The sequence below is a fragment of the Phlebotomus argentipes genome, unplaced genomic scaffold (genome assembly GCF_947086385.1).
Source record: "Phlebotomus argentipes unplaced genomic scaffold, Phlebotomus argentipes genome assembly scaffold_4, whole genome shotgun sequence".
Lineage (NCBI taxonomy): Eukaryota > Metazoa > Arthropoda > Insecta > Diptera > Psychodidae > Phlebotomus > Phlebotomus argentipes.
Window position 1 is genome coordinate 9,622,724 of NW_026776174.1, and position 20,279 is coordinate 9,643,002.

Here is a 20,279-nt window from a genome sequence, read left to right on the forward strand (position 1 = left end):
ATTACAAAGCCAGCTGACAGTTGGTACATAGGCGCGAAGCGGAGTACATAAAAACAGCTGATGATGATACCCGAACGCCTTCGGCTACCCGACATGCCCAACACCTCACGCAGTACTAATCTCTTAGGGGAGAGTGGACTCTTCTGAGTGGATATTTCTGAGGGGATCTTTTTTGTAAAGTTGAGAATTGATCTCTGTGCATTAATTCAGTTCGATTACTAATCTTTATTACATATTAGAGCGCATCTGTGAAACAAACTTCTCTTCCTCGTCCTGAAATATGTTGTCAAATTTGTATTTCCTGTGCGAATTTGCTACGCGGTTCTCTAAGTTCTTTAAAGCTCCGCCGCATGTCAGTTTGTTTGGTTTGTTAAATGGATTACAACAGTGTTGATTTCAACAATATCACGCTTTCGGATGATCGAAAGGTCTTCCTGAAGAGCGAATGGACAGAAGACGGAATCAACTTGTTCCTGATTGTGGAGGAATCACCGGAAAAGACCGCTTGGAAAGGATTTCTGCCAATGTGGGAGATTGAAAGTAAGTCCAAAGATTTGGAGTTGCCTTTGGAGAACTTCCTCAGCAACACCAAGGAGGCATTAACAGCGATCACGGAGAAATTCACCTATGAATTGACGGAGGGATGTTTCCGATGGACGATGGTTGAGGATATAAGAATTCTCTATGGATCTGTGAATATGAAACAACTACCTGAGACTCCGGACACAGAGATTCGAAGCAGCATGATCGATATTGTGAGGGAATTGCGAAGACAGTTAGCAGCAAAATCAGAAGAATTGGAGAAATTACAGAGAGTCAATGAGAAGTGCCTTAAGGAGTACGAGAAATTCGTGGAGGGGAAAAACGAGGAGGATAATGAACTTCTGTCCAAAGTCGTCCTGCTGCTGAACTCGAAGAAGCGACGAATTGCTGCTCTGGAGGATCAACTGAAGAGCAACACATCAGCGTCAACGAGAGGAAATATTTCGGCGGAGAGCGAAATGGATCCTGATTCAGTGTCGAGATCTCAGAAGATCTCCCAAGATTCCAACTTCAGCTCGCAGGATGTGCCTCTGCCGAAGAGGCAAAAGTTGCCGCCAATCAAATCCACCAGTCCATCGTCTAAGCAGCAGAGAGTCGAAGAAGTCGATAGGAGTGCCGGTGAAGGGACATCAAAGACATCGAGAGATCAGCCAGAGGATGATGATGTTTATAACAGAGATACTTTAGACTTGAGTTTAATTAATTAAATTTATTTACCGAATGTTGAAAACTAGTTGAGATACCACTGGTTAGTTAGACCTAATGCATATAATTCTTTTATAAAATAATCTGCTATGAATTGGAACAATAAAAGGCAATGATGCTAATAACACACTCTTTGTCTTTCTACTTGTGTGAAGATTTGTGAGGAAGTGTCAGCAAATGATAACAAACTCTTTGAAAAAGAACATTGACTTTTCCCTATATAAAAATTTAACAGCGCCAATGTGAAAAAAAGGAATACAAAAAACCCATAGAATTTTATTACGTGTGTATTTTATTTGAATCTAAATTTCCATCTTCACAAATGTACTTCATTTATCAATTTATCCTTTATTTACTCTTATTCTGATTCATTATAATTTTATTTATATATATTTCATTATTAAACATCAAGTAGATTTCAGTACACCCACATTTACTCAAACTATACCTCGATCGATGCCCTCGAATACTTTACACACCTCAGATTCTATTCTTCTTGAAATCTACGTGACTCTTTAATAATAAAGTGCTGCATTCAGCCAACCATCAATACTTGCTCAAATTATATGAACTTCATTATGTGTGAAATATTTAATTTTTTCTTAAATACATTTATCGTCTTTGATCAATCGATTATATCATCCTGGATTTTTTTTCTCTTTGCCATACCAAATTTATATATATACTCTCTCAAGTTCCCTCGATTCTTCAATTTTCCTCCTTTTTTTAAGTTCATCTTAAAATTGTGGTTTCTTTTTTATTTCATGATGCTTCCTTTTTGCTCCTCCTTTCCCTATTATTAAATGTAATATGTTAAAGTAATAGTAGCTGAATTGGGACTCTTTCAACTCCTCAACTGTTTTTTCGCGCTCTTTCTGATTTCCAGTTTCAAAAGAAAAGAATGGTATTGTAAATTATAAAAATGCCGATGGTGCATATTTTCTTCCTTCCCCTCCTTGAAACACACACACACTCTTCAACAGCAGCCCGATTTGGTATCGCTAATTGGACGCCCTTGATCAATCTTCACCGACTTTCCTGCAGCCTCTGTTGCACTGGATGGCGGTCCAACGCGATTCTTGATCTCCGCAGCCATTGTCATAAAAGCCTGGTCAACATTCGTGGCATTTTTGGCTGACGTCTCAAGGAATGGAATGCCCAACTGACTCGCATATTCCTGCGTTAGCAAACAGAGAATATTTCAGTTGATATCTAGTCATATATCATATCTCTCTTTGCTTTAAAACTCACCATAGCCGTTGTGTGATCAACAATTTTCTTGGTTGTAAGATCACATTTATTGCCTACCAGAAGTTTGTTGACGTTTTCGCATGCATAGCGTTCAATCTCCTCCAGCCACTGCTTCACGTTATTGAATGACTCCTGATCTGTACAATCATACACAACGATAATACCATGAGCGCCACGGTAGTAAGACGACGTGATCGTACGGAATCGCTCCTGGCCAGCAGTGTCCCACTGAAAGAGAAGCATTTTATGTGAGAAGTCTTGAAATACGCGTATAAAACACTTCCGGGAATTCCACTCAAGGTTAGTCATTGCCAAAATGTTAGTCAGTGTGTATTTCTCCGAAGAGAGCAAAATATGTATACCGAAACATCACCAAATCAATATTGTGGGTGTGTTACACTGTAGTTTTATATGGCAAATATCACAAGGTTTACGTCTAACCTTGTATTTCCACCGAAATAGGAAGGATTAATATCCTGAGGGTTTATTATATCACTGCTGCTTTCATCACCAATTCTCATGTGTGCAATTCAGTCATATTTTGATGTTTATTACATTGGTAATGTGCGCAATGTGTGTATCATAATTGTAACTGCACGATTATCGTATTTAGAAGCTGTAAACTGATTTCCTAACACCCTGATATTTATGGAAAATGCATGATTTTATAGAAATATCGTTATTTAGAGTTCCCAATGTTTGCTGATATTCCAATTTAAAGAATTAACATCCTTAAAGGATTCACTTCGTGTCTAATCTACAGCCGAAAGTCAGGAATACACACACAACAGACTCTTTGGCAATGAAGTTTCACTATTTCTTTCTACACTCTGTCGATAATCATTGCAACTTACAATTTGTAGTTTTATGGTCTTTCCGTCGAGCTCAATTGTTCTAATTTTCTGCAAGAAGAAGAAAACCATTACTCTCGTCATCGAAGAGTTGAATAGAAAGGATTAGTCTTACAAAATCTACGCCAATGGTGCTAATGTAGCTCTCTGTGTAGGTGTCGTCCTGCAACAAAGCATTGATAGAGTCTTGAGATAAGGAGGAATTTCGTTGCTTGTGGGATGTTTGGCAAACTTACCGCAAAACGCAACAGTAGGCAGGATTTGCCGACGCCAGAGTCGCCAATTAGGAGGAGTTTAAACAGATAATCACTGGAAAAAGGGAGATTGTATTTAGAATGCATCGCAGATTAATGTGAGGTCACAAAGAAACGCCCATTTCTGGGTCAAAGTCTTTGTGTCTCCGTCTCGTGGAATGAGTGTGTTTGGGAAAATGAGGCTGATTTCCACGCGAGTCGCTACTCGGGAGTCTCTTCTGATGACTTTTCTTCCGGATGACTCATCAAATGCGCGTCTCGTATCGTAAATTGCGCTGAAGTGAATGGGTAAAGCGCTACTTGGCAGTGAAAAATGAGGCTTTTGCATCATCAAAACTCCATTTGCTGGCGATCCACAGAGCGCCCCCGGGGGCAGAGTCTCACCCACGGGGCATTGCCTCGTGGTTGGCATTACAGCAGAGTCGAGCGACAGCGAAAACACGGAGTATTGAATGGAGTTGGGAGGAAAGAGCGACGATGGGATGAGGAGAGGTTGGAGGTGGCAACGATTGGCCACCTCGACGACGGGACGGGGCGCAAAACAAGGCATCTTCAACTTACTATTCGGGACTCATAGCAGACATTGTTCGTGACACCGAATGGTTAGTGATGGAGCAGGAGGACGTAGAATTCTCTTTAGCAGTGACTTAAGCACAAAGAATGGATTGTTCTGAAGAAATTATCACGGAAAAACTTGTACAAAAGTTGACAAGAACAATGGCGACTTTTTCCTTTCGTCAAGACGATTGACGTAGCTGGTCTTGCCATACGTGATGTCATATTATAGCACTTTCGATCAGTTTTTCTTGCACTTGGCTGCGCTTCTCGCCGCCAGAGGCGCTGACGGGCAGTATAACAGTGTTGTCAAAGTGTGGGTGACAACAAAAATCTGTGGGGTGTTTATTTATTAAGATTTCCTAGATTTCCTGGCCAAGATGATGTCCCACATGGAAGAACTGGAACAGGTGTGTAGTCTTCTTCCTCTCCTAACAATTGGTACAGTATTTCCAACTGTTCTTTCTGCTGCAGGAGCCTTTCGATGTGGCGGAGTTCATCGAGAGGCTGACTTGGAGGACCAGCAATGAATTGGGCCCAGAAGAGTTTGATCCTGACCTCTTGCACGAGACCTTTGTGCAAACAATCAAGGATCTCACCATCTTGCAAGAAAGACAGCAGAGAAAGTGTGAGAAACTCGAAGAGTCTTTGAAAGAGGAGCAAAAATTCCATGGTGCCAACATAGATAAGCTGCAGGAAAAGCATCAGGTCTCTGTGGATTGGTTCCATCAGCTGGATGAGAAGATCAACTCTGTCGCCGGCAAGATTATCCACCTTGGCGAGCAGTTGGAAAACGTGAACACGCCCAGAAGCAGAACTGTTGAAGCACAGCGACTGCTGAATCACATGAGTGAATTTCTCACTCCCGGAAGGGTGATTAATGAAGTGTTCAGCGACAAGAGTAAGCTCTTCGAGGCGGCTGATATCATCCAGAAACTGTACACAATATCCCAAGATCTGCCGTCAGACAAATTTGGCGAGGCAAAGAAGAAAATCGAGGCGAAATACGATGAAATTGAAAGAGCATTGATTGAGGAGTTTGCCAGAGCTCAAAAATCTGAAGATATTGATAATATGAAACATATCGCGACGATTTTATCGCAATTTAAGGGATACTCTCAGTGTGTTGATGCCTACATTGAGCAAAGTCAGGCTTCAACGTATGGCGGAAAGGATATCTTCGGCGGCATTCTGCCAATGTGTCGACATCACTACACGATCATCAAGAAGGTGTTCGCCAGTCCGGATCAGGTCATGTCCAAGTTCATCCTCAACATTTACCAACTGAAGATCAACCAATACGCCCAGACAAAGCTGGAGGATCGTCGCGATGAGGACAAGTACTTGAAGACGCTGTATGATATGTATTCCCGCACCATGAAGCTCTCCAGTGATCTGTCTGAGTTCACGATGGAGAGTGATGATGATTTGCTGTCCAAGCTCACCATGAATATCTTCGCTAAGCATTTGGCCACGTATATTGACACTGAGGCGAGAGTTTTGGATGGAAAGTGTTCATCGGAGCTGCAAGAGTTCTACAGAGGCAAGAAGCATCAGAAGAAGCAGACTGAACGCTTCCATGATCTGAAGCGCGACGTCCAGGCGCTGATTGGCACCAGAGCCAACATAAATATCGCCCAGATTGAGGATTATGGCGGTGAGACATTCTTGTCTGAGGAGTTGGCGATAAATCTGCTGCAAGAGTCCAAGGTGGCATTCAAGAGATGTCGTCTGTTGTCCAATAAGAGCGTCCTGCCATCAAATGCCATTCGTCTGGCAGACATTCTCCTCAGATACTTAATGCATGAGCACGTTGATTATGCCCTTGAACTGGGTCTCAATGCCATTCCACTCGTGGAGAGCAAGAATCATCCGCAGATATACTTCTTTGATTGTGTACAGAAGAGCAACACGATTGTCCATCTGCTGGAGAAGACATACAGTGCGAGCATTCTTCCGTGCGTTGTGTAAGATTCGCCTCAATTGTGTGACCTTATTGTCTGTGTGTTAATGGCTTTTATGTTAATTTCAGATCAACTCCGCGATATATTGACTGCACGGAGAAGAAGCGAATCATGCTGGATCAGATTGAGAGCAAATTGGACTCAGGACTGGATAGATCAATCAACGCACTGGTCGGATGGGTGAAGGTCTATCTGCAGAGTGAGCAGCGGAAGTCGGACTTCAAACCAGACACGGACATTGACACTGTGGCATCTCCGGCGTGTCACCACGTCGTGCAGCAACTGATGTCGGCCATCCAGCAGATTCAGTGCTGCATTGATGGCGAGAATCTGTCGTCGGTGATGACAGAATTGGGTGTGAGGCTGCATCGTGTGATCTTCGATCATCTGCAGCAGTTTCAGTACAACACGGCGGGTGCGATGTGTGCAATTTGCGACGTGAATGAGTACAGGAAGTGCGTGAGAGAGCTCAAGAGTCCCCTGGTCACGCAGCTATTCGACGTCCTTCACGCCCTGTGCAATCTGTTGCTGGTGAAGCATGAGAATCTGCAAGAGGTTTGCGGCGGAGAAACACTCAATTCGCTGGACAAGTCCGTGGTGATGAACTTCATTCAGCTGAGAAGTGACTACAAGACCATCAAGATATCCAATTCGCTGAAGGGAATGCACGATCATCGGATGTAGTGCTCGTGTAAGTAGTATTTATACATTTTTTAAAATGCCTTTAATCGGAAGTTATAAAACAGCAGTACAAATATTCGTTTTCTCTCTTTATGTGGCATCACAACGAATTTAGGCACGGACTGTCTGAGAGATCCAGTCGATGTACTCAGACACTCTTGTGTACACACCTGGCCAGCCCTCCAGGCCGCAAGGTGATGGTCCAAAGGACACCAGGCCCACGCAGAACCAGTAAGGTCTCGCCGCTTTGTTATCTGAATAGAATCATTGAGATATATTGCACATAAATAATCCAAATGACGGTAGTTGTCTTACCCAGGGCCACAAGGGGACCTCCGGAATCTCCTCTGCATGAATCTTTGCCCTTCTCACCGCCAGCGCACAATTGTCCTTGTCCGATAACGACATTCTGTCTGGAGTAGATTGAGTTGCAAGAGTCCTGGCTCACGCCATTCACTCTCACCTTTAGCTTCACGTTGCTGGCGCTCACTGAAAGGGAAAGTTTGGGTAAAAATGATTGGTTTGGTTTGCATAAGAAAACACTTTTGGAACACAAATTGCGAGGGGCAAAAGCGTCTTGGCCTTTATCTCACTCCTTTATCAACTGACGTTTTTATCTCTGAAATTGAATTCTTCGTGACCCTGAACTTCCTGGCCTTAAACTTAAACTTATGGTAAGAATTAAGGTGACCTTACCACTCTCGGTCTTTCCCCATCCTGCCACGTCCATGGATTTGCCCACGAAATTGTCATTCCTCAAGTAGGAAGCCGTTGGGAGACACACTGGCTTGACGAAGTCATTGAACTGCACAGTTTGAGCGAGTCGCAGGAGAGCGATGTCATTCCTCTGGTTTCGCGATGAGGGCACGTACTGAGGATGCGGGATTCTCTGCTCGATTATGATGTCCTTGGGTGAGGGAGCGCAGTCGTTATCGGGATCACAGTCGGGATCCTTGCCCGTGTCGTGCTCTCCAACACGAACTTGATACAGTGTCCAGTCAGCGGGGATGTCTCGACCGTTGACACAGTGCGAGGCCGTCATAACGTATCGATTGTTGATCAATACGCCGCCACAGTGGAAGCCGAAGCGATTTCCGGGCTTCTTGTACCTCAGCAGAACCATCCACGGGTACTCGTCGATCTTGGTCACCTCGCCGCCGTAAATTCTATTGCTGGTGTCGATACCGCACTGACCCGAATTGGGATCGGGCAGGAGGTCATTATTGCTGAAACCTGAGTTGCTACTCACTTCGACTTCGCAGCAAACCTACAAGACAGAGCAATTAAAACATTACGCTCGACATTCTGATGCGAAGGTGGATTTTACTCCAACTGTGCCACTGAAGAAGCCGCACTGTCTCTCGCGAAGGTACTGCTTATCGTCCTCAGTTAGTGGTCGCTTGCTCGTGAGGATCTCGTACAGGTGCTTGCACTCGTGCAGATTGACACAGACTCCCGTGGATCCATCGGGCATGTAGCATTGTCCGTAGGTTGTTGTATAGTCTAGTGAGCAGAGATCATGTGAGTAAAAGTCTCATCCAATACAGTGAGACAATGTGAGATACTAATGAGCTCTCTGAAGGCAATTAACAACTGCTTGTGACTCGCAATGAAGTGCTAATCTCAAGGATTTCTTGGATGAGATGCATTTTTCTCGGCAAAACTTCCCGGTTTTCTGTGCGGAAAAGCCTTTCTTCACGCATTTTATGTGTCTTCTTGGCAATTAATGAATCTCTATCACTTATGATACATATGCTATGTACGCTATGTAGTGCCTGGACAGATTTTTGACATTGAAAAGACTACTCAATATGTTAATGGATGTATTTTCCCAGATCGTTGTCTTGCTCCACGACCACTGTTGAGCAGGTTTAGCAAGAAACATTGCCACTGTATGGGAGTCTTGCAGGAAAAAAAGACTCAACTTGAGTGTCTGCAGTGAAAATCCCCCGAAAAGTCGTTGGACGACTTTACTGGAATGACGCATCTTTCAGCATTTTATCCCGCACAACACACACTTTTCCCCCCATCGAAATATTGGGAAATTTCTCTCACCAAATATTCCCTCTTCAGGCTTTCCCGAACATTGCGGATTTAATCGCGTGTCGCAATATCAAGTGGCGATTTGGGATTGCGCGTGTAAACTTGACCTCTTCTCACTTACCCGCATTAACTAGATTTGCACAGAGAATGATCAGGGCGCAGAGGTAATTTATTTGGACACTCATAATGGAATTAGGAGGGAAATGCTATTATAGAAAATAGGAAATCCAATGTATACGCAAAATTGTCACCGAACTTGCGAGACGATGAGCACTTGCGGAATGCTCACAGACGACTGTTGGAAACCAGTCGCTGGGCTGACCACAAACAGTATCTTATAGATTTTACTGTGTACGGAGCACAAGCAAAAAGCTGAGATTGTGTATGCTAATTCACAGGGTGGCGAATGGAGTGACAGAATTCCCACCACGACGCATGCTGCATGAGTGTTTGTCGTATTAAATTGTACCTTTTCCCCTTATCAGACTAATCTGTCTCTTTCTTGCAAGAATACGTGAAAAATTTGACTGAAAAACGCAAGTTTTGATTCGAGATCTCGACTTTGTAGACGCAGGAACTGCAATTGTGGGAATTACACTCAGCTTAGCAAGTTTGTCTCATTGAAAACAGGCTTGATAAATTATTCTGAAGCCTCATCAGATTGATTTCATTGGTATTTTACGCTTAATTGATCAGTATTGAATATGTTTACCGCAGAAGTGATATAAAAACAACGCTGAAAAGGAAATTGCGACAGTTGGTATTGAAGCCAACGATCTTCATGCTCGTGTAGATTCGAGGAGAGAAAAATGAATGAAGATGCGCACACACATTTGCAGTTTTAGCTGGGAATTTTAAATTTCTCAATTTCTATTGCCAATTGATAAAGATGACGTTTTTTTTATGTGGGAATTTTGTATTGGAAAACTCTATCTTAGCGTGAAGTGTGTATTTCCCCAGAATGTTTGTAATTTAATGAGCTTCGGAAAAATGGATCTCTATCGCTGCTTTGTTGCGAAGTCTTTTGATTTATTTATTTCTTTACACTTTTATAGTTATTAGCAAGGAAAAATGTCTGTGATAACAATTGAGGTGGTAAATCGTGTGGAGTATTGATAAAATGTCACGATAGTTGCATTCTCTATATTGAGTTCTTTTATTACTTCTACTGGATATTAACTACTCTATATATAAATAGAATTTATTATAACTACTATAAATGTTGTTGGGGAGGTATTTACACGATTGAGGTAGATTTTTATCCAAAATCTATACCGAGAACATCACAAAATTCGAGTCTGCCACTATAAACCATTTATAAAATGAACATCAAGCTTGTATATTTTCCATTATCCAGTCAATATACGATGAAATTCGTGTGTAAACGCCCGGGAAGTTGGACACTCCGCACGTTCTGGGCCCGAAGGAGACCAAGCCAAGCAGAATGTATCGCTCTGATCCGGGGATGCCTTCGCTCATGAGAGGTCCTCCGCTGTCGCCTGGAAAGGCAATTAAATTAGACAGGGCGAAAGATGAATTTGACTCTTCCTCACCTTGACACGCATCCATGTTCTCTCTGCCTTGAACGCACATCTGTGACTGTGACACGATGATGGGCGTGCGGGAGTTGGCGCTGAAGCGCTGATAAGCCTCGGCACAGCCTGTATTACCCACAATGGGCAGCCTCACCCATTGCAGCATTGGACTCGGAGTGTTGCTGGCTGACAATAGACACACGGAGACAATTAGAAAGAGAATTCCTCCGCGAAAAACCACAGAAATTTCTATTAGAGTGTTCAAATATTGGCACTGTGAATATTTTTGGGATTTTTTTCCCCACATTGTTCATCCTTAAAGCTTCGCCTCGTCTCAATGTCATACATGATGATGTTTGTTTCTTCACTCTTGAATCAAATATTCCAATAATACGGCATAATATTTGCGTAAGCCATCTGATCACGGATTTAATATTCACGGAGAATTTCAACACTTCTAATTAATTGAGGTGATTTGATAAAAACTATGACGAATGTGTCTTTTGTGAAGAAAAGAGGCTATAATAATAATTACTACAAGGTTTTATTTGGCATTTACCTGCGGTCATCGATCCCCAGCCGGCTATAATGGCTCTAGTTCCCTCGTTCTGAAGAACATCAGCGTATTGTCCCGAGGGGAGGCACAGAGGACTGATAAAAGCTGCGAAAGATACAATCTCGTTTTATCTTCAGTTTCCATATATAAAATACAAGCGGTGTAAATTGAAGCACAGATGGAAAGGTCACGATGATGTAGTTGTTACTTGTATAAGAGAGAACTGAGCTGTTTTTGATTTTTGCTTTTCTTCACCTCAATTTTTCCTATATACTGGAAAACATGTCCGTTATAACCCCACAATCTCCTATTAATTTGTGACTGTGTCGTCGTAATTGAGTGATGATTTTTTACTCTCATTTTTAAAACATAATTCAGTGAATTAAATATCGAAATACGACTTACATGAATTTGTACGTCGTCGCAGTCGAATGAGAGCAATATCATTTGCATATTTCGGTGAGTCGTAGCCCGAATGCGGGATAATCCTTTCGATTTCAAAGTCTTGAGCTTGTGTGCACCGCGATGTCTGTGGATCACAATCAATGTCTGATCGCGTGTCCAATTCGCCGAGGCGGACCATAACACTGTGAAAAATTGCAGGTACAATGAAGCAGATCAAATTAATCCTTTCCAAAGATGTTTTTCCATTCATTTTACTCACACTTGAAGATCATCAATTAGATTGCGCACACAATGGGCTGCCGTCACAATATATCTGTCCGATATTACTGACCCAGAACAGCGATAAGTTACCCGTCCAGACGCTGTGTGGAAGAAGAAGTTCATAAATTGAGGCGCCGCAGAAATATTACACATCAGGTGAACAATGGTTTGGATGCGGAAGTTGATTTAAATACCTAATTTTTTTTCACTATTGCGATTTTCTGGCGTTCATTGTACCATAGAGAAGGCATTCGTTGGCATGCTATATGGTGACACTTTACCATGATCTTAATATCACATGTACTTGATTTCACGATGCTTTCTGTGTCCGTGATTTTATTATTGATTGTACATTTGGAGGGAATAATTTTACGAGATGAAAATCGAAAGTTTATGATCCGACAACTTTTTTGTACTCTCTAACTAATAATGTGAGCGAATTTCGTAAAACAAAAATTTTTTGGTATAAAGAAAATAAATATTTCAAAATGTGGTCATTTGAGGAAGGCACACACGCGCGCACTCCAATACACTTGTTAATTTGTAGCTTTTAGCCTTATCTCGATGGCACAATCTTGGCGTATTTCTTTGGTTTTTCATAATTTTTGCTGCAACCTTGTATTTTTTCTCCATGAACTTCGCGCTCATTGAGCTATTTTCGCGATTACTCACTCAAATTGCGATACGCTAGTCTCGCCATCCAAGGGAACTGTCCTGGACCAGCGTCTTCGCCGCCAATAATCCTTGTATTCACCGAAATTCCGCACAGATCGGAGTTGACGAGAGACTGCTTGTTGCTTGTGGTTGTTTCTGCACTTCCTGGCGAATCTAGGGATGGAGCGACGGGTGTCACGGTATTAGGAAGGTCGAACTCCTTAGAGAAGCCAGGCGGGCAGTTCTTCTTCGTGTGAGGATCTTCAAAGTGAGGATAGTAGTGATGTCTTCGGCGATTTGGCTTCCAGTCGTAATCATAGTGATGGTCATGGTGGAAATTGTTGGGATCAAAGCGATTGTGAGGTCTGTGCCAGCCTCCGAATCCCTCCTCACTCGTGTCACTCTCTTCCTTCTCCACGTCCCACACCCAAGTCTCCTCAGTGGTTGTGCTCGTGTGCTCCCTTTTTCGGTTGTTCCTGCCGAATCTCGAAGCTGGCGTGGGACAGCACACAACTGGCTCGGCATTCCGGAAGCCACAGGAGGCTTTTCTGAACTTCTGAGCCAGGAATGGTGATATTTCTCTGGTAGAGGTCTTGGAGAGAATGTCAATGAAGGATTGGCAGTGTTTTAACTTAATACATTGGCACGGTCTGTCGAAGAGATCATCCTCCGGGCTGTCGTAGCGCCTGAAGGGTCTGTAGAAGTCGGGATAATGGTCGTAATAGTTGAAATCATCCCACGTGTATGCTAAAGAACGGTCAAAGACACTCATTCAAATTAATTTGCCAGAAACATTTTGCATATAATCATCATTATTGAAGCATTAAGTACTAACGGTGAAACGAGCTACACGTGAATGATTCCCATGATACTCACCAATATTTGCTAGGCAAAGTAAAATCGGCAACAAACACAGAGTGGTCATCTTTAAGGTGCACTCACTCGTCTCAAGTCTACACTAAATCCACAATACAAGTCAAACTCGTAGTAAGATTGTAAAAAGAATTGTATGTTTTATGCGAAATTATCTCCTCTCCAGTGTCATAGCAAATGTTCTCGGCACACAAAACGCTTTATTGCTGACTGTGAAAAACAGCAGAAGGAAAAAAGAGATGAGCAATGAAATCACTAAATTACTTTTCGGGTCATTGCGGAATAATCTGATAAAAAAACCGCGATTTTCCTCCCCGAGAGTATATTGATTGGCAGTGTTTGTGGAAAAGGAATGAGTTTGCTCACATTCTACATTTTCCCACTAATAAAAGTTATAATTCTTTGTCCTAATCACACAGCACTGAGCACTGGTTTCAACACTATGAGTCCGTTCTTCCGGTGGCTGGTGGGCTTTATAGTGGAGAAGAGGAGTGATTAAGAGACTTGTGATTTCGTTAAGCGCTTAAATGAGACTGTATATGCTCGAAATGTACCGTGAAGCAAAGAGTGTGTTGAGGAGATATTGCAGACGATGACCAGACTTAACGATCAACCACACGAGGAATCCCCACTCTGGGTCTTTTTCTCCCCACACTCTCACGGTTGATCGGACTGGAATCCTCAAAGGGAATACCATGATCTCGTGGGAGACGCGCGGCGTGAAAGTGCACGGCCTCAGCGACGATGTTGTCGTCAAAAGAAAACACAACATATTTCCCAGCGATGCGCGGGATTTTCTGCGTATTTTGTTGCTTGTCTTCGTCATGTTTGCCAATGAGCCACACGGTGAATCCCCTCAGTATGTTTTCCCGCAAGAGATTCCTTCGAGGCAGAAGAATTCTTCATGCATACCCGCAAGATCTTGTTTTAACATCATTATAATTTTTCTGAAAGCCAGTCTTTGATGAAAAGCGCGAAAAAAGGCGGTTAATTTTGAGGTGTGCTTGCGGCATTCGAAAAACCGCGAAATGACTTTGAAAATATATTTTTTCATCTGCTCGTTTTCTCAGTTTGGTCGATTTAATTATATGGTGGGTTGCAAGTAAGAGGATGATTCAAGTTACTAACTAGAGACCGGATTGCTCCGGTTTAGGTTCCAAAAGTCTTTGTCATTATGTTTAAATTACAGCAGTGTAAAACTAAGCCCAGGAAGTGAGAAGAGTCACTCAGAAAAAGCACCAAAGATGATTAAGAACCGCGATGAGATACATTGATAAAAAATACGGTCGAAATGACCGGAATTCAAAGCGGATTCAAATAAATTCTTAACGTATTTGGTGACAAATGATTTCCAATTGATATTTTGGTATATAAAAAATACCACTTAGTCAAAAGCCGGTTTTCGTTCCGGTGCTCAAGGAACAGCACACCTTCGCTATCATTGCCGAATTTTCTGTGACACACATTGTCGGTGTAGATGCAAAACGTAGTTAATTTATTCCTTGCAGACTCGATGCAATTTCATGGCAAAGATTCAGTGGAACGAAATGATAGTAAGAAGCGTTGAATGTACAATTAAGTGTTTATTTATCTGAAAAGTCGTAAATCAAGTCCAAAAATTGTGTGGTTTCTTTACAATTCTTACAATTTAACATTTTTGCCCAATAAGTTACAGTTTCGTGATATCGCGGAATAATAATGATCATCAATGTCTATTCGAAATTTCTGATGCACACACACTTAACCGTACGCTGAGGAAACAGAAACACCCGGTAAATTGAACTATCTCTCTACTCAATAAGCTTCTTCGCCTTGAAATATCGCCTCAAGTAGAGGACTTGCCATGTGGCCAGACCCAAAAGGCAGCACATACTGAAAATACTGAAGAACAACACGCGATTGTTGGTGGATTCGTTTGTATCCCTCATTTCCTCCTCACGCTTCCTCATGATGGCGAAATCCTGTACAATTGAGTCTGACAAGTCCTCAAGACGCTTCATATCGATCTCCAGTGGCTTCAGCTTAGCCGCTTCGCCATACTATAAGAAATTGAGAAAATTGGATTAGAACGCTGTGTTGCAAAGTTCAGCAAGGGAGAGCGAAACAGTGTCTATACAAAAGTAACTCAGGAATAAATAGATGTGAGGAATATGTATGTTCCCGGAACTAATCGCCAGAAACTACTTCACTCTCCGTAGTGGAATTGGAATTAGTATGGAATTGAAAAAAAAAAGAATCTCAAACTCAGTTTAGTGCGCAAACAACTCATACAAAAACTAGCAAATTATCTGCTATATTTACCAGAAAGAACTGAGATTTTTTTTACCCATAAAGAGAAATAAGACATTTACGCATTTTTAAGACATAAATGAAATGAGATCAGTTGAATATATTAGACATATTTACCCCTTCGTAGCTCTTGGTCTCTACTCCCTTCTTGACAGAGAGGAACACGTCATGAGTGAGCCCACGTTGATCTGTTTGGAAGACAAGCATTTTTCGGATATAAATTACACCGTTTAGCGATTTAAGGCCAAGATTTGTCAATTTCTTAGGCCACTAGCAAGAAACACGAGGAGAAATCGGCGGAACTTACGTGGTGATACTTTGGATATGAAACATATCTCGAAGGCTTCGTAGTGTTCGGATGAGAAGGTGAATTTCCCCTTAGATATTTGATCTTTTTGTGACAAAATGTGTCCCTTGGAGTCCTTAATCTGCAAGGCAATGAAATTGATTTAGCAAGAAGTGCCGGAAGGTAGTTATTGAGGGATTCCTGATTGATATTTACCACATAGTCAACCTTCTGGCCCGGTAAGTCTGTCACTTCGTAGTCGCCCGTGACGAGTTGTTTGGGCTGCATCTCGTCTTTCAGGCATTTTTGCGTGTTAGGCAGGAGATTGAACATAATCCCACGCACGCCGAATATGCAGGTGAATAGGATGAGCAATTTTGAAATGATTGGCCGCATTTTCCGCGATTTATTTGCTTACACTCGCAATCTGACCTTTCCTCCCCATGGACTCTGACGTTTCGAAAGATGAGGTGGCTATAGAAGTGACAGATCCCCTCACTTTAAACTTCCGCTACTCGCAACCAGAGTCGGAAAACACACCAAATTTATTGTAGATTTTTCAAAAAAAATTTATTTCAGGGATTTATAAAGAAATATATATATTCCTCTATCAAAAACCGATAATTTGATATACTCCAAGATACAATTTGATAATAGGAAAAATGATTTTCTAATGATTTTTCTCTTTTTTTGGGAATATGTTGGGTATCACAACTAGTTCTGCAATGGAATGTGACACTATATGTTATTTACTATTGTTATTTTATCATAAATATTTCGGGGAATGATAAATATGTATAAGCTTTAGTGGTAGAATAGATAGAAAAAAAGAGAGAGCTGCTAAAGAAATTCTCCGTATAAATGCCGAGGATCAATCCTCGATGTTCGCAAATGGTCATGAAGTCAGTCAGGGTCTGAAGGAATGCCTTGTAGAGTCCCAATTAGAATTCTTGAGCAGTCGTCGGTGATTTATCATTGGATTCCGATTCGGCAGATTCGGTTCCATTTGTCTGCAAACCCTCCAATTCACTGCTGAACTTGTCTCCAAATGTGGGATCAATTTCAGATACTTTCTCACTTAGTTTCTCTTTGATGTTTTGGGGCCATTTGCTGGACCACTCACGGAAGAGCTTCACCTAATCAGATTAGACAGAGAGGGTCAATTAATTGGGCGGCGAATTGGGAGCAAAAGTGGGCGCCTCACCCGACACTGAAACAGACTCATCGGCTTGTCATTGCACGACGCCTCGGCCATTCCGCTCACGAGTCCATTCACATAGGACTCCGGCGAGAGGCACTCCAGGAGGATGGGCAAGAAGTCCTGTCGCTGAAGCTCACTCCACTCATTGAACCACTGCACCATGTACCGCAGTTCGCCGTCCATCGTCAGGCTATTGCCTCCGGACATTCTAGCTAGACGAAGAGATGTGCACTATCTCGAGGAGGAACAAAAAGAGAAAAGCGCTCTTGCGACACGCACTTGTTTTGGTTGACGTTTGAGATTTCTACAGTGCCAATCTGAGCCCGATTCTAATCTCCGCGTAAGCTAGTGGAAACATATGAATATATTATAACGGATTGATTTTATGAATAGAACTTATGTGACAAAAAATCGCATAAAATTTAACATTCCTCTCCCCACTTTCGCGAAGTGATTTTATAAAAATATTGTTGACATTCCTCAATTCCCGGATCATCCGCTCGTGGCGCATATTTTGCTAGAAAAAAGCGCGCTCTTGAACTCTCGAAAGCGCAATCCGAAATCCATGCCAAATAAAGAACACATTTTTATTAAGATATCAGTAAAATTTCAAGTATATTCTGTTTTTTTTTCTTTATAATTATGAAAATTGTGTAACTGAAAATTTTATAATGTATTGAGCAACTAAAATGTGGGCTTCTTTTATATCGAGGATGGGGTGTAAAATTGTTGCTGTTGTCCTTCTGTCCATTTTTACCTAAATATCAATCTATATATCTAATTTCGTGTACAAACCAATCTATTTACATGCTATTGTAATATTGACTACATCAGCAAATTCAGCAGCGAATTTGCATATGCCATTGGTTTTACATTTGGATGAGGCTGCAAGGCAAGAGGGAGGTTTTAATTAATTTCTTCAATGCGCTGGATATTTGGCTCAGTTGTACTCACCACAGCCTCATATGTTGTAAATTTAGGTTCCAAGTCGTCTCCCTTGATTGTGATAAAGGCTCCCATGTTACCCATTGTATCACTGCAAAGGAAGCGGGATTAGTTAACTCGGATCATAAGCCAGAAGGTCCGATGGAGTCCTTACCAGTAGTTAGGCGCTGAGAACACTGTAATGCATTTTCCATTGTGGGCCTCCTCGTAGCCGAGGTGCTTTACCTCGTGACTGCGCACCACGTAGTTGAGTTTGTTGAACTGGCAGAAGGCTTCGGTGACGTCGGGTCCGAACTGAATGCCCACGCCGCGCTTCGACGGGCCGCGGCCCATCTGGGGCTGCGGGTCGCTCCACAGGAGCTCACACATGAGGCCCTCGTCCGGTGGCTGGCGGTTGCGCTCGATCTTGCGCAGGTCGTCCAGGGACACGCTGTCCTGCGAGAAGAGGCCGCCGTGCATCACGAGCACGCGGTCGTTGATGCAGTGGCAGAGTGGAAGCCAGTTGTACACTTGGGTGAACATGTCCGACATTGTGCTGGAGTACTTGGCGATCACTTCGCCCGTGAAGCCGTACATTTGGTTCATGGTGACACTCTCGTGATTGCCACGAGCCAGGAAGAAGTGGTCCGGGTAGAGGAGCTTGAAACCGAACAGTGTGAAGATGCACTCGATTGAGAAAGAGCCCCGATCCACGAAGTCCCCGTTGAAGAGGTAGGGATTCGTGGCTGAGGGAAGTCCATTGATCTTGAAGATGTTCATCAGGTCAAAGAACTGACCGTGAATGTCACCGCAGATGGTGAACTTTGAGGCGTCCGGCACCTTAATGTCCACCAGGGATGGTTGCTTGCGGAAATACTCGTCCACATCACACAGGATCTTGTACGCGTACTTCCGGTGGAGTTTCTTCTCCGCTTTGTAGAACTCCATGAGGTCCAGCATGAACTTCTCCGTCACCTTCTCATTCTCCAGCTTGGGGCCCAAGTAATCCTCCTCGATGGCTGCAAAGATTTGATAAAGTCAGCACACACACGTGGCAAACATGAATAGCGCCTTACAAATGCCATCCAAATCCCTGTACATCTGCGCCAGTGACAATTCCTTCTTCTCTGTGGCGATTGCCCTCTCAAACTTCTGCTTATTGATGATCTTCTGGCACTCTTTGAACTTCATTTGAGCATCTTTGTCCTGCGGTCGTCGTTTGGCGACGTACTCAAAGTCACTCAGGGCTTGTTTGAACTTTCCTAAGGACATGTGAGCCGCCGCCCTTCTGTAGTAGCCTGCAAACGGAGGACGTCTCGTTAGTTATGCTGTGGATGAGCAATGTGAGAGTGCTTTGCGCTACCTTTGATGTAGATGGGATCCGCCTTGACGGCTGAAATGGCATCCTGGAGGGCATAGCCATAGCTCTCCTGCCGCAAGTGAGCCAGACTTCGGTTGGCAAAGTATACGGCATTCTCAGGGTCTAATTTAATTGCTTCAGTGTACCACTCAATGGCCTTGTCGTACTCCTTCTCTGCAGGGTGCAAAACAACAAGACATTGGCGAATTTCATTGATTTTCTCGGAAAAGACACCACAAATTGTGGTTATGTGACTCATGGCAGATAGATTAGCATCACGGAACTCACTGTTAAAGAAGGAATTTGCTTGATTCTTGTACTCCTCAGCTTTGGGATGCTTCTCATCCTTAATTTCTACATTATTGCTGGGGTTCTCCTCAGACATTTCCACTAATAATATAATCACTAAAAAGTTACACGAGAAAAAGCAGTGTCGCCAGGCGATGAACTACCGAGTGTCACTGGTAGTCGAGCGGAAAAGGCCGCACAGAGTAGTCGCGGGAATGACAGCTTTGAATTTGTTTAATTTTTACACCAACGGCGAAAATGTCCTCGCGTCCTGGAAAATTCACGAAAATCAGTAAAATCCTTCCGGCCTTCACATATGAACTGACTCGAGATAAAAAGGAATACTTTGCCATAAACAATCCATCGAGCTCCAAAATTGAATTTCATTACGGGAAATCATTGAAGCCACTGAATGTGAAGAATGAGAGAATTGTGCAAACTGGTGAGGTTTTTATTCTTCTTGTGCAATTCTTTTAGTCAAAAGGACTTCTGAAAAATCCCTTCCCAAATTTCAGAAAGAATTATTGGGAAAGCTCCTGCTGAATTGCAGTCGAAACGACCACTTTCAGCTCGGTCAAATCAGAAAATTATCTCGAGTACCACAAAAGCTGATACAGTCGAGGCTCTGAGAGTAAATGAGCTAATTGATAAGACTCTGAAGATTCTGACAAGATTAAAGGCCAGCAAGATAACGCATATTGAGAAGGTCAATGAATTTGTGAAGTTAATTCAACAACTTGATAATGAGATTTGCAAGAATTTCTCGCAGCTCCGAAAAGAATCTCAGCAGCAGCAAAGAA

At 42.6% G+C, this 20,279-nt stretch overlaps 8 protein-coding genes across 8 annotated transcripts; 2 read left to right on the forward strand and 6 right to left on the reverse strand.

The window, feature by feature from the left end:
• The first annotated feature begins 257 nt into the window (after positions 1 to 257).
• On the forward strand, positions 258 to 1,397 carry LOC132258638 (uncharacterized). Its single transcript, XM_059756032.1, has one exon. It carries the CDS (start codon positions 375 to 377, stop codon positions 1,248 to 1,250), a length of 876 nt encoding a protein of 291 aa, XP_059612015.1. The 5' UTR covers positions 258 to 374; the 3' UTR covers positions 1,251 to 1,397.
• A 125-nt stretch (positions 1,398 to 1,522) lies between these two features.
• On the reverse strand, positions 1,523 to 4,351 carry LOC132258639 (ras-related protein Rab-1A). The gene is made up of 6 exons (XM_059756033.1): positions 4,166 to 4,351; positions 3,587 to 3,659; positions 3,466 to 3,513; positions 3,354 to 3,401; positions 2,500 to 2,727; positions 1,523 to 2,425 (listed from the first exon to the last, which is right to left on the reverse strand). The coding sequence occupies exons 1-6, from the start codon at positions 4,186 to 4,188 to the stop codon at positions 2,225 to 2,227; spliced, it is 621 nt and encodes a 206-aa protein (XP_059612016.1). The 5' UTR covers positions 4,189 to 4,351; the 3' UTR covers positions 1,523 to 2,224.
• A 110-nt stretch (positions 4,352 to 4,461) lies between these two features.
• LOC132258637 (exocyst complex component 5) lies at positions 4,462 to 7,101 on the forward strand. Its single transcript, XM_059756030.1, has 4 exons — positions 4,462 to 4,569; positions 4,634 to 6,126; positions 6,192 to 6,814; positions 6,920 to 7,101. The coding sequence occupies exons 1-3, from the start codon at positions 4,540 to 4,542 to the stop codon at positions 6,805 to 6,807; spliced, it is 2,139 nt and encodes a 712-aa protein (XP_059612013.1). The 5' UTR covers positions 4,462 to 4,539; the 3' UTR covers positions 6,808 to 6,814; positions 6,920 to 7,101.
• On the reverse strand, positions 6,825 to 11,767 carry LOC132258447 (serine protease easter-like). Its single transcript, XM_059755775.1, has 10 exons — positions 11,603 to 11,767; positions 11,344 to 11,525; positions 10,942 to 11,043; positions 10,401 to 10,568; positions 10,183 to 10,346; positions 8,969 to 9,053; positions 8,132 to 8,307; positions 7,501 to 8,071; positions 7,120 to 7,293; positions 6,825 to 7,058 (listed from the first exon to the last, which is right to left on the reverse strand). The coding sequence occupies exons 1-10, from the start codon at positions 11,755 to 11,757 to the stop codon at positions 6,916 to 6,918; spliced, it is 1,920 nt and encodes a 639-aa protein (XP_059611758.1). The 5' UTR covers positions 11,758 to 11,767; the 3' UTR covers positions 6,825 to 6,915.
• A 501-nt stretch (positions 11,768 to 12,268) lies between these two features.
• Positions 12,269 to 13,183, reverse strand: LOC132258448 (uncharacterized). The gene is made up of 2 exons (XM_059755776.1): positions 13,135 to 13,183; positions 12,269 to 13,005 (listed from the first exon to the last, which is right to left on the reverse strand). The coding sequence occupies exons 1-2, from the start codon at positions 13,181 to 13,183 to the stop codon at positions 12,269 to 12,271; spliced, it is 786 nt and encodes a 261-aa protein (XP_059611759.1).
• A 1,518-nt stretch (positions 13,184 to 14,701) lies between these two features.
• Positions 14,702 to 16,188, reverse strand: LOC132257942 (transmembrane emp24 domain-containing protein bai). Its single transcript, XM_059755010.1, has 4 exons — positions 15,923 to 16,188; positions 15,728 to 15,848; positions 15,538 to 15,608; positions 14,702 to 15,170 (listed from the first exon to the last, which is right to left on the reverse strand). The coding sequence occupies exons 1-4, from the start codon at positions 16,100 to 16,102 to the stop codon at positions 14,922 to 14,924; spliced, it is 621 nt and encodes a 206-aa protein (XP_059610993.1). The 5' UTR covers positions 16,103 to 16,188; the 3' UTR covers positions 14,702 to 14,921.
• Positions 16,189 to 16,250: 62 nt separating this feature from the next.
• On the reverse strand, positions 16,251 to 17,380 carry LOC132257943 (uncharacterized protein C14orf119). The gene is made up of 2 exons (XM_059755012.1): positions 16,911 to 17,380; positions 16,251 to 16,842 (listed from the first exon to the last, which is right to left on the reverse strand). The coding sequence occupies exons 1-2, from the start codon at positions 17,112 to 17,114 to the stop codon at positions 16,648 to 16,650; spliced, it is 399 nt and encodes a 132-aa protein (XP_059610995.1). The 5' UTR covers positions 17,115 to 17,380; the 3' UTR covers positions 16,251 to 16,647.
• A 120-nt stretch (positions 17,381 to 17,500) lies between these two features.
• LOC132257941 (serine/threonine-protein phosphatase 5) lies at positions 17,501 to 19,661 on the reverse strand. The gene is made up of 6 exons (XM_059755009.1): positions 19,480 to 19,661; positions 19,195 to 19,365; positions 18,908 to 19,129; positions 18,007 to 18,850; positions 17,862 to 17,943; positions 17,501 to 17,792 (listed from the first exon to the last, which is right to left on the reverse strand). Exons 1-6 carry the CDS (start codon positions 19,574 to 19,576, stop codon positions 17,733 to 17,735), a joined length of 1,476 nt encoding a protein of 491 aa, XP_059610992.1. The 5' UTR covers positions 19,577 to 19,661; the 3' UTR covers positions 17,501 to 17,732.
• Between the last annotated feature and the right edge of the window lie 618 nt (positions 19,662 to 20,279).